This window comes from Lepus europaeus, chromosome 3 (assembly GCF_033115175.1).
Source record: "Lepus europaeus isolate LE1 chromosome 3, mLepTim1.pri, whole genome shotgun sequence".
In the NCBI taxonomy this organism is placed as follows: domain Eukaryota; kingdom Metazoa; phylum Chordata; class Mammalia; order Lagomorpha; family Leporidae; genus Lepus; species Lepus europaeus.
In genome coordinates, this window is record NC_084829.1 from 62,656,007 (window position 1) to 62,668,345 (window position 12,339).

The 12,339-nt window shown below is 38.1% G+C and overlaps 1 protein-coding gene across 1 annotated transcript in view; it reads right to left on the reverse strand.

Moving 5' to 3' along the window:
• The window catches only part of EYS (eyes shut homolog), a 1,789,541-nt gene that overhangs the window by 1,697,846 nt on the left and 79,356 nt on the right, over positions 1 to 12,339 (reverse strand). The window contains 2 exon segments of the mRNA XM_062187220.1: positions 3,609 to 3,736; positions 5,807 to 6,000. Of these exon segments, the coding sequence (XP_062043204.1) occupies positions 3,609 to 3,736; positions 5,807 to 6,000 (322 nt within the window).

The window sequence follows — 12,339 nt, forward strand, 5'->3', positions numbered from 1 at the left end:
CACCTGGCTCCTGCCATCGGAACAGCGCGGTGCGCCGGCCGCAGTGCGCTACCGCGGCGGCCATTGGAGGCTGAACCAACGGCAAAAAGGAAGACCTTTCTCTCTGTCTCTCTCTCTCACTGTCCACTCTGCCTGTCAAAAAAAAAAAAAAAAAAAAAAAAAAAGAATAATCAGTCATCCCTTGTTAGTTTCCTGTGATCCTCCCCATGTTCACTAGTCTTGTAACTACTCTCTTAAATTACTGTTTGAGTAAAAAAAATTGTTTTCTTTCAGAATCGTAGCTGACTTACTTTGACCAATAGGAGAAAGTCTTCAAGTATTCCTTGTGGAATTTATTTCATTTTGTAGCTGTCAAAGTCCACTTAATTTTGAAATTATTATTCCAACTATAACAAGACCAACTGAGGCATTCCTCAAAGTTTCCTGGACTACCCAAGGTCATGTTCACCATCTGATCTCTCTGAGGGAGTAAACATGCCATACTCCTTTCTCATCTAACCGTAAGAGTTTATATCTACACCATACATTCACCAGGGCTGCTCATACCATCATCATCACTCTATTCTTCTCTCTTCATTGGATTCCTAGAATTCAACACTTTTTTTCATCTCAGATTTAGAAAAGAAGAGTAAATGCCCGAGTGAAGGAAGATAAAAGGAGGAAGCAAAGGTATAAACAGATTGTTGATGCTATTTGAATGAGCCTCAACTTGACCAGTAATTCTCCAAGTTTGGTCTCCAGAACAACACCTTCAGTTTTACATGACAATCTGCTGGACTTGCACTTGTACAATCCCCACTCCAGACCTGCTAACTTAGAAATGACACGGACAAAGTACAAGCATTGAACCAGCTGCTCAACTAACCCATCGGATAGTTCTAAGTTAACTTAAGCTTTAGAATTAAAACTGAAAATACATAACTTGTAAATTAGAAAACAAGGATAAGTTTTAATGTGAACATTTTTAAGTCAAGTGCTTTTATTGTTGTTATTATTTTCATTGATTTTCTTCATTCTTCATGAGAAAAAAATAATGGATTTCAAGACTAATTTTCTGTCATTGTTTCAACTTCATAACTTATTAATTTATCCTGATTATATCCCCATGATTCCATCTAAGTCAGAGTTAGCCTTTGTTTTTGCTTTTGAATTTTAGTGATAGATTTGAGGACAGAGGGTTTAGGACTGGAAATTCTGCATTTGGGCTCCAATTGTTTACTGCCCTCATTGATTTCTAAGGATCTGTTTCTTCACTTATCACTCTAACTATACCATGTGTTATTTCTGCCTAGTTAGAGCAGTTTTGTTTTCACAATCCTGTTGTTTCCATATTTTGCCTTCTATTTATCATTCAGTTTCAACCAAAATAGGATAAAATAGTTTTCATTTTGGTCCTGGATGGCCCTGTGAATTAAAAATGTTTACTGTTTGTAGATGATATTAGACCACGCATAGTGGCTGTTACACATTGCATTAATACGTTTACTCAAAATTGTTACAACTAACATAGAAACTAGATAGATTTCATTCTTCCTAGGAAAATTTAACTTGAATTTCTGCAATTAAGTTTGCCATCCTAGATAAAACATACTAGCAAGGCATTTCAGTTCAAACTTCATTTTTTTTTTTTTTAATTTGACAGGTAGAGTTATAGACAGTGAGAGAGAGAGAGACAGAGAGAAAGGTCTTCCTTCCCTTGGTTCACTCCCCAAATGGCTGCCATGGCTGGTGCTGCGCTGGCCCGAAGCCAGGTGCCAGGTGCTTCCTCCTGGTCTCCCATGTGGGTGCAGGGGCCCAAGCACCTGGGCCATCCTCCACTGCCCTCCTGAGCCACAGCAGAGAGTGCACTGGAAGAGGAGCAACCGGGACTAGAACCCAGCACCCATATGGGATGCCAGTGCCACAGATGGAGGATTAACCAAGTGAGCCACGGCGCCGGCCCTCAAACTTCATTATTTTAAAATTAAGTTCTTTAAATAACAGCAAAGCAATGAACTGAGTTATGGCAAGAATGCTTGTAGTTATTCAGCCTTTCCCTTCATGTTATATTTCTTTACAAAGCCTCTTTGACAACCAAAATAATGTTAAAATCAAGCATCTAAAAAAAGTTTTTTTATTTAAATATAAATAAATATAATCAACAATATAACTTTACATTTACTCATATTTGTATAATATTATCAATATTTTAATTGATTATTTTAAAATAGATTAACAAAGCTGTTAGCACTTTTAGGCACAAGAAATGCAGATTATAAAGGTAATATCATTAAATGAATGAAAATTATATTCACTGGTGATTAATCCAATGTATAAATGTGACCAGATTGATTAGATTTTCCAATATATTGTTACAGTGAGTAGGTTTCTCTTCATTCTTTTGAACATTCACATTTCAAAAGTTATTATGTTTCCTGGTTGAATTTAGAACCCTTTGAAATTGATGAACTTGCATATTGCAAGTTTCTTTGCAGTGTATGTTAAAGCTAGCCTGTATCTCAGGTTTTACCTTTTCTGGTTTTATGAAGACTCTAAAATTGTGAGGCTATTTACTGTGCTTAAATAATGCCCATCAGAACTTATGCTAACCAGCCAGAGAAAAGCCAAGCAAGTGTGAAGAGTACAAATTTTATTTCTTAATGGTGTGAGAAAATATCTATAAGAGTACTTAAAACTGAGTAAAATTATATGCCCAAAATATCTGGGTCACTTCTTCCATTTACAAATGAGTAACTTTTGACAAATTTGTACTTAAAGAAAGCAGTATTTCCTGAAAGTCCGCATAAAGACCCTAATGGAAAATTATCAGCTGAGTCTGTGAATTATGGGAAAGAAAGAAATGGGTATTCCATCCTTTCAAAATATTTTAATGTCATAAGGATAATAGATATAATACTGTAAAGATTCATATTTCTCCTTTCCTTTTAGTCAATATTAATCTTAAAATTTTATCTTAAAATTTTCATTGTGAGTACAAGCAAAATAGTGTATAACTTTATGCCTGAATTGTGTTTGAGAATTTTTTTGAGTAGTTAATTTATATTTACTTTTATAATTTAGATTGTATAATTTTTAAGTTATATTTACATATATATGTGTATATGCATATATATATATATGTAGAGAGAGAGAGAGTGAGAGAGAGAAATAGAGAGAGAAAGAGAGAGAGAGAGAGTTGTTCTATCTGCTGCTTCACTTCTTACATGCTGGCAATATCTCATAGGCCAAAGTCAGGAGCTAGGATCTCCTCAGTCTCTGCCTGAGTAGCAGTCACCTATGTATTTGTGCCATTATCTGCTACGTTACAGAGTACATATTAATGGGATAAAGGATCAGAGCAAAGGCAGGACTCTGTCCCAGGAACACTGCAATGGGATGCATGCATCCCAAGCAGTGATGTACCCACTGAATCACAATTCCCAATCACAGAATTTAAATATTGATTTAAAATATCACAATAATTAATTAATATCACAATAATAACATGGGTAAAGGTTTCTATTTTTCTTGAAATAAATTATTAATACCATTAAATGTCAAACTTCAAACAGAACATGACTCTAAAATCCATATACTTTGTGTTAAAATATGCACTTAGGAAATCATACCTGCAATGACAATCTTCCTCATGTGTTGAACATGTGATATTATTCTTCTCAGGAAATGACTCATGTGGCATTTCAATTATCTTGCAAAATTTGCCTGTCAACATTGGTGAACAGATGCACATAACATCCTGTGAAAAATTGAAGATTACTTTTACGAAGGTTTATGGATATTTCAATAACAACAAATGAGTTCTTACCTGGAGAGTGGTGAAAATGATCAGGAAGATGTAGAACTTCAGCCACTCCCACTGTGTTGCACAACAGAAGTAGCCATTACCTCTTTCCAACTGGATTTTGGTTCTCCTTATCCCATTGTCTTTCCCTCACACCTGTCAGCCTCTAGTATTCACTATTGTTAAGTCCATATTGGTTATTATTTTATAATTTCTTCGTATGACAGGGGACATGAAGTATATATCTTACTGTGTCTGGCTTATTTTTAAACTAATTATCTCTAATTCTATATATTTTTCTGCAAATTTCAGGAATCTTTTCTTTTCCTGGCTGAAGAGCCCTTTATGTATATACACCACATTTTCTTTATCCCTTCATCTATAGATGGGCACTTAGATTGATTTCACATCTCGGCTATTGTAAAAAGTATTGCAATGAAAGTGAGAGTGCATGGATAGAAAACTGGGAGAAAGGGGCTGGTAGGTTCCAAACATGAAGAGAAATAAGGAAAGGAAAAGACTGATTGCCTGGCAAGATTGGTTTATACTATATGTATGTAAAATATGCTGTGCCACATAAAAATACACACATATATACATATTCTAATTAATTTTTTAAAAAGTAGAGAATGTACTAGAAGTTCTCTAAGCATCAATGTTGAAGATTCTGTTTTCCAAAATGACATAGACGTATCTCCCATCTCAAATACCCTTCATACCACGTGTAATCAATAATCTTCTATTTGAGATTGGGGGACTATATCTCTTCCCCCTAGAATAGAAGCAAGCCCATGATTTCCAAAGCAAGCCTTATAAATCATCTATCAAATTATCTTGGAATACTTGCTATGAGGAAGGCCAGGTCATATGGAGGAGTCCTGTTTAAAATTCAGGTGGATCACCCCAGCTAATGGCCCTGCAGACAGCCAACATTGATCATCAAACACATGAATAAAGAAATCTTCAAAATTAACTCCAACCTCAGAAACTTTCTGAATACAGTTTTATGAAAGACTGTGAAGAGCTTTCTAACAAAGTTAGCTGAACAAACAATATATGATAATAAAAAATAATTCTTGGGGCTGGCATTGTGGCATAGTGAGTTGGGCTGCCTCCTACAAGGCCAGCATTGCATACAGGCACCAATTTGAGAGCTGACTGCTCCATTTCCAATCAACCTCCCTGCTACTACTCCTGGGAAATCAACAGGGGAGGCCCAAGTGCTTGGACCCTGCATGCATAACTCCTGGCTCCTGGCTTTGGACTGGCACAGTTCTGGCTGTTGCAATTATTTGGGGAGTGGACCAGCAGATGGAAGACTTCCCTGTCTCTCCTTCTCTGTAACTCTATCTTTCAAAAAATAAAAATAAACCCTGAAAAGTAATAAATCTTTGAATCCACAGATATTCAGGTAGCAACACATAGAATTTAGAAAGCTGGAGCAAGCACTAATTCCATACATGGGTGGGTAAAAATAAAAATTAAATTTAATGGACTTGTATCTTATTTTCAGCTTCAATCTAAATACATTCTAGTAGTACACGTCTTCCCAATCTTGTCCTTATTGCCTTTGCTCTTTTTCTTCATCAGCATAATTATTGTCTTCATCATAAACATAATATTTATTACATAATATAAATGTCAAAAGCTCAAACAATTAATATACATGATTTGTTTCTTCCTGATATAATCCAATCAAATAACACCTATGACAAACTAGAGGAACTAGGTATAGAAATTTCCTAAGGTTGTACATAGTAATTGTGGAAGTGTCAAAATGCGTGATCTTCTAAATCATTTATCTACAAAATTATATTTTCAAATTTAATAGTTATCAAGAGTAATAAGGGTAGAAGGACAAAAAAATTAAACTGAACAGTGTGTTAAAATTGACATTTTTATCAAAAGAAAATTTAATAGATTAGATTTTCTATTTTCAAAGTTTGAAAATTATATTTCAATTAGAACTTTATCTGTAATTTTAGTGTTAAAAAGCACTCATTTCTATATTGAATTCAGACTTACATTTGATAAATTGATGCAATTAGTGCCATTCCAAGTTGCTATTGATGAACACTCACTGCTATCAAATTCACAGTTTTGATTGAGAAATTCTTCTGGGTACTCAAAGATGCAAGAAGATGTGCTATTTTGGCAAATTCCCCCTTTCCAACAAGACCAAGAATCATAAGGTTTGACTGAGTCCTCACAGAATGGACCTATAAAAGATTACACATAAAAGAAACAGGAAAAGGGGGATTGGAAGGAAGGAAGGAAGGAAGCAAGGAAGGAAGGAAAGAAGGAAGAAAACTTATTTCTGTTTTATCACAACATTGAGAAATATTATTTTATCTGCAATTCACTATTTGTTATGCAATCAAAATAAATATTTATGTATTACTATGTTAAAGTTAGTTATTTTAATATAATAATGTCAATGACATGGTTATCAAACATTTTATATGGCTTTTATGTTTTTATTTTTATAATTTGACACACAAAGCAAAATTCACATTATTTAGTGACATATAAACTAAGTACTTTTTTTAAACTTTTATTTAATGAATATAAATTTCCAAAGTAAAGCTTATGGATAACAATGGCTTCCCCCCACCATAACTTCCCTCCCACCCGCAACCCTCCCCTTTTCGGCTCTCTCTCCCCTTCCATTCACATCAAGATTCATTTTCAATTATCTTTATATACAGAATATCAGTTTAGTATACATTAAGTAAAGATTTCAACAGTTTGCACCCACATAGAAACACAGAGTGAAAAATACTGTTTGAGTACTAGTTATAGCATTAAATCACAATGTACAGCACATTAAGGACAGAGATCCTACATGAGGAGTAAGTGCACAGTGACTCCTGTTGTTGACTTAACAAATTGACACTCTTGTTTATGGCGTCAGAAATCTCCCTAGGCTCTTGTCATTTGTTGCCAAGGCTATGGAAACCTTCCAAGTTCGCCTACTCTGATCATATTTACACAAGGTCTAAAAATTAATATTTATTTGAAAGGTAGAGCTACAGAGAGGAGAGACAGAGAGTGAGAGAGGTCTTCCATCCTCTGCTCCACTCCCCAAAAAGGTTGTAATGGCTGGAGCTGGGCCAATCCAAAGACAGGAGCCAGGAGATTCCTCCAGGTCTCCCATGCATGTATAGGGGCCCAAGGACTTAGGGCATCTTCCATGCTTTCCCAGGCCATAGCAGAGAGCTGGATCAGAATTGGAGCAGCCGGGACTTGAACTGGTGCCCATGTGGGATGCTGGCACTGCAGGCAGAGGCTTTACCCATTACGCCATAGCATCAGCCTCAATAAACGCTTTTCAACTGTGTTAGGAAGCACCTTGTTGATGTAGGTCCTTAAGAAACTACAATTGGGCTCCCAGACTTGGGCATTGGTATTACTACATTATTAATCATATTTACATAATCTTAGCATGAGAATGGAGGAAACAAGTGACTAACCTAGGGGAAAAGGGGCAAGGAGACACGCAACCTCACATCTCGCCAAGCGTCAATCAGGCACTTGTACAACTCTGCTGTTGACGATTTAGCAACAAATGAACACTCCAAAAAATGAGTCTCAAACCTAAAGGAACTAAAAATATATGGTATACATATTCTCCAAATCTAACAATTAAAATAACCATCAATGGCAGAACATTTTGAGGAATCTAAATATTTGGAAATTGAACAACATATTTCTAAAGTAGCTAGAGAGACAATGAATAAAATGTAAATGAAATATACAATAAAACAACTATAGATGCATATCTATCATACTCACACCATTTCAAGATATTTGAAATGTAGCTAAAACAGTATAGATGGAAATTTATAGATCTGAACTATCTATATATATTAGAAAGAATGATTAAAATCATATTTTAGGTTTACATAATTTGAAAAAGACGGGCAAACTAAAACAAAACAAAAGGAATGGTAAAATGTATGCAAATATTATAATTTCTTGGAGAAAGATCAGTGAATTGAAAAAAGTTTGTTTTTTAATAAAAATAAAATAAGATCTTTAGTTGGAATGACTCAGAAAAACAATGGAAGACACAAATTAGCAAAACCGTCTTTGAAAGCAAGGCCATCCTTATATATTTCTATGATGTGACAAGTCAGGTTTCTCTACAAGAATGAAACCAGTTTAATCTGAATACTTGATTTTATCAGAAAATCAAGTATTTTAATATATTATGTTAATATAATAAATGAGTAGTACCATATAATCTTCTCAGTTGTTGCAGAAAACTATTTCAAAAAACCCACTTCTTGTTCATTATGAAAACTGTCAACAAATATACAAATGACTGATCCAGATACAAGAAGCTCAAAACTATTAGTCATTATTGGAATAAAAACTGAAATAACAATGAGATTATTTCAGACAAAATAAATATCTATTATTAAGAAGATATTCAATATCAGATGTTGGTAAAAATGTGGAGAAACAAGAAATCTCAAACATTGCTGATGGGGATATGTAATGACATAATTGATTTGGAAAATAGTTCAGCAGCTTCTTACAATTCAAAAATGGGCTGATGTTGTACACAGCAGGTTAAGCCACAACTTGCAATGCTTCATCCCATATCAGAGCATTCCATTTCCAATCCAATTTCCTACTGATGTACCTGGGAGAGCAGCAGAAGATGTGCCAAGTCCTTGGGCCCCTGCACCCATGTGGGAGACTAGGATGAAGTTCTTTGCAGGGCATGAGTGCAGCCATGGCGTGGCCAGGCCAGGCCAGGCCCGGGGGCTCTGCATGCGCAGCTGCCCCAGGGTGCCCCCGCCCGAACTGCGCAGAACGGAGCCGAGCAAGGGCCTGCGGAGCCAGCCAGCGGGTATCCCGGGGATGGCAGTGCACGTGGCCCTGGCCACCGCCATGGCGGACAGCGACCCTGCGGGGTGTGCTGCTGTGGCGGCTCTGGCCCCCTGGCTGGGTGGCGCCAAGGAGGGGTCAACATGGAGTGCGCCTAGCTCCAGGAGGCGCAGGACCGGCTGCAATGCCTGCAGGAGGACCTCATCTACAGCCTGCAGGCGGAGCGGGGCTGTGGGCTGGAGTGTGTGCACAGCTGCCGCCAGGATGCCACTGTGCCATGAACAGGCTGCTGTCGTGCGAGGAGGGGGAGTGGATCCTGGAGCAGCTCTCGCGGCTGCCACAGCCACCCTTCCCCCAGCAAGAGGACTGTTGGGAACCAGACGGAGAGGGACCAGGCTGCCAACGATGATGCCCGCGGCCCCCTCTCCAGCGGGCCCTGTGAGAGAGGCAAAGAAGATGACGCCCAGAGGAAGTAAGATGGGTGGAACTCAAAAGCAAATTGGCTACACAACATCAGGGGAGGTAACAAAACTAGTAACAAGTGTATAGACATATGGCTAGTCCTATAGAAATTCCCCCATAAAGTGATCATTTAAGTGATTGGTTGGTCCTTAGCCCTGCCCCAATGACTGCAGTTTTGTGCTATAAAAGGTTTTGTTACACACGAAATAAACGAGACCCTGCTTCGACTGGGCTCCACACCGCGCCTGATTGTCCCCCGGGTTTGGGGAAGGCTAAGTGGTGGGTGTCGCACTTTCCCCTCCTCGGTTAAGGCAAGCTGCAGGCAGCCTGGCTAATTCTCCGGCGGTGGCGAGAAACAGTCACCTCAATTCTTGGCTCCTGGTTTCTTTCTTTTTTAATTGTATTTTTTAAAACTTTTATTTAGTAAATATAAATTTCCAAAGTACAGTTTATGGATTACAATGGCTTCCCCCCTCCCATAATTTCCCTCCCACTCGCACCCCTCCCATCTCCCGCTCCCTCTCCCATTCCATTCACATCAAGATTCATTTTCAATTCTCTTTATGTACAGAAGATCGATTTAGTATATATTAAGTAAAGATTTCATCAGTTTGCACCCACACAGAAACACAAAGTGTAAAATACTGTTTCAGTACTAGTTATAGGATTACTTCACATTGGACAACATGGGACGTAAGTACACAGTGACTCCTGTTGCTGACTTAACAATTTGACACTCTTGTTTATGGTGTCAGTAATCTCCCTAGGCTCTAGTCATGAGTTGCCAAGGCTATGGAAGCCTTTTGAGTTTGCCGACTTTGTTCTTATTCCGAAAGGGTCATAGTCAAAGTGGAAGTTCTCTTCTCCCCTCAGAGAAAGGTACCTCCTTCTTTGATGGCCCCGTTCTTTCCACTGGGATCTCATTTGCAGAGATCCTTCATTTAGGTTTTTTTTTTTTTTTTTTTTTTTTGCCGGAGTGTCTTGGCTTTCCATGCCTAAAATACTCTCATGAGCTCTTGAGCCAGATCCGAATGCCTTAAGGGCTGATTCTGAGGCCAGAGTGCTGTTGAGGACATCTGCTATTCTATGAGTCTGCTGTGTATCCCACTTCCCATATTGGATGGTTTCCCTTTTTTATTCTATCAGTTAGTATTAGCAGACACTAGTCTTGTTTGTGTGAACCCTTTGACTCTTGGACCTATCAATGTGATCAATTGTGAACTGAAATTGATCACTTGGACTAGTGAGATGGCATTGTTAGGTGCCACCTTGATGGGATTGAATTGGAATCCCCTGGTACGTTCTAACTCTACCATTTGGGGCAAGTCTGATTGAGCATGTCCCAAATTGTACCAGATCTGGCTGCTGTGACCATTTGCAGAATCAAGCAGTGAATAGGAGATACTCATCAGGATTTTTTGTTGTTGTCCTAAATTTATTTGACATTCATTTTTTGCTTTACTTACTTTTTAAAAACACTAAAAATGTAGTTAAAATAAGTATATATATTTTAGTGTATAGTGTAATATTTAATGTTATACAATGTTATCTGATCATATCAGGATACTTAAAATTTCTCTCTCTTGTCATTGCTTTATGATTGAATCCTTAGAGTTTCTTTTTTCTATAATTTCAGAAATAAACAATTTGATGTGAACTATGTTCACCAAATGCGCTGTGTATCAATAGAAACTTATTCTTTCTAACTCTGTTTTGAATCAATTAAATAACATCCCTCTAACCTGTGCTTTTTAAAAATGTATCTAGGAACCAGCGGGGTGGCATAGCAGGTAAAGTTACCAGCTGCAGTATTGGCATCCCATAAGGGCACCGGTTTGAGTGTCAGCTGCTCCACTTCAAATCCAGCTCTCTCAATCAGAAAAATTACTTGTAGCTTAGACAGCACCTTTCTTAGCTCCTCTAATAATGACTCTGTCCTTTGTTCTAGACCCTGTCTAGCACACCTGGGCCTCATTCCTTTGTAATCATAACCTCTACTCTACCACCAATGGCTCTGCTCCCAACCTGTGTGTACTGATGGTCCTCTTCCCCACTTAATGCTGTATAATTGTTCAAACCTGGTAAATGCCACTCTTAGGATCATTGGTTACTATCCTCACTCTGTCTTTTATGACCTTGTCTAAATATGATCAGAGTCGGCAAACATGGAAGGCTTCCATAGCCTTGGCAACTCATGACAACAGCCTAGGATGGTTACTGGCGCCATAAACTAGAGTGTAATTTGTTGGGTCAACAACAGGAGCCATTGTGCACTTGCTCCTCATGTGGGATCTCTGTCCTTAATGTGCTGTACATTTTTATTTAATACTACAACTAGTACTCAAACAGTATGTTTCACTTTGTGTTTCTATGTGGGTGCAAACTGTTGAAATCTTTTTTTTTTAAACTTTTATTTAATGAATATAAATTTCCAGTGTACAGCTTATGGATTACAATGGCTTCCCCCCACCATAACTTCCCTCCCACCCGCAACCCTCCCCTCTCCCGCTCCCTCTCCCCTTCCATTCACATCAAGATTCATTTTCAATTCTCTTTATATACAGAAGATCAATTTAGTATAAAGATTTCAACAGTTTGCACCCACATAGAAACACAAAGTGAAACATACTGTTTGAGTACTAGTTATAGCATTAAATCACAATGTACAGCACATTAAGGACAGAGATCCCACATGAGGAGCAAGTGCACAGTGGCTCCTGTTGTTGACCCAACAAATTGACACTCTAGTTTATGGCGCCAGTAACCACCATAGACTGTCGTCATGAGTTGCCAAGGCTATGGAAGCCTTCCAAGTTTGCCGAATCTGATCATATTTAGACAAGGTCATAAAAGACAGCGTGAGGATAGTAACCAATGATCCTAAGAGTGGCATTTACCAGGTTTGAACAATTATACAGCATGAAGTGGGGAAGAGGACCATCAGTACACACAGGTTGGGAGTAGAGCCATTGGTGGTAGAGTAGAGGTTATGATTACAAAGGAATGAGGCCCAAGTGCACTAGACAGGGCCTAGAACAAAGGACAGAGTCATTATTAGAGGACCTAAGAAAGGTGCTGTCTAAGCTACAATTAAGTTTTCTGATTGAGAGGCAAATAGAACCTGATAGAAGGGGCTTGATAATAATCTGGTGGGCTTTAAGCCTTGTAAATTCAGAGGCCCAGACCTATCTATCTCTTCACATGGGGTATATCCTAAGGGAGGTGTGAACCTCCTAGGGGAAGGCACTCTGTTGACT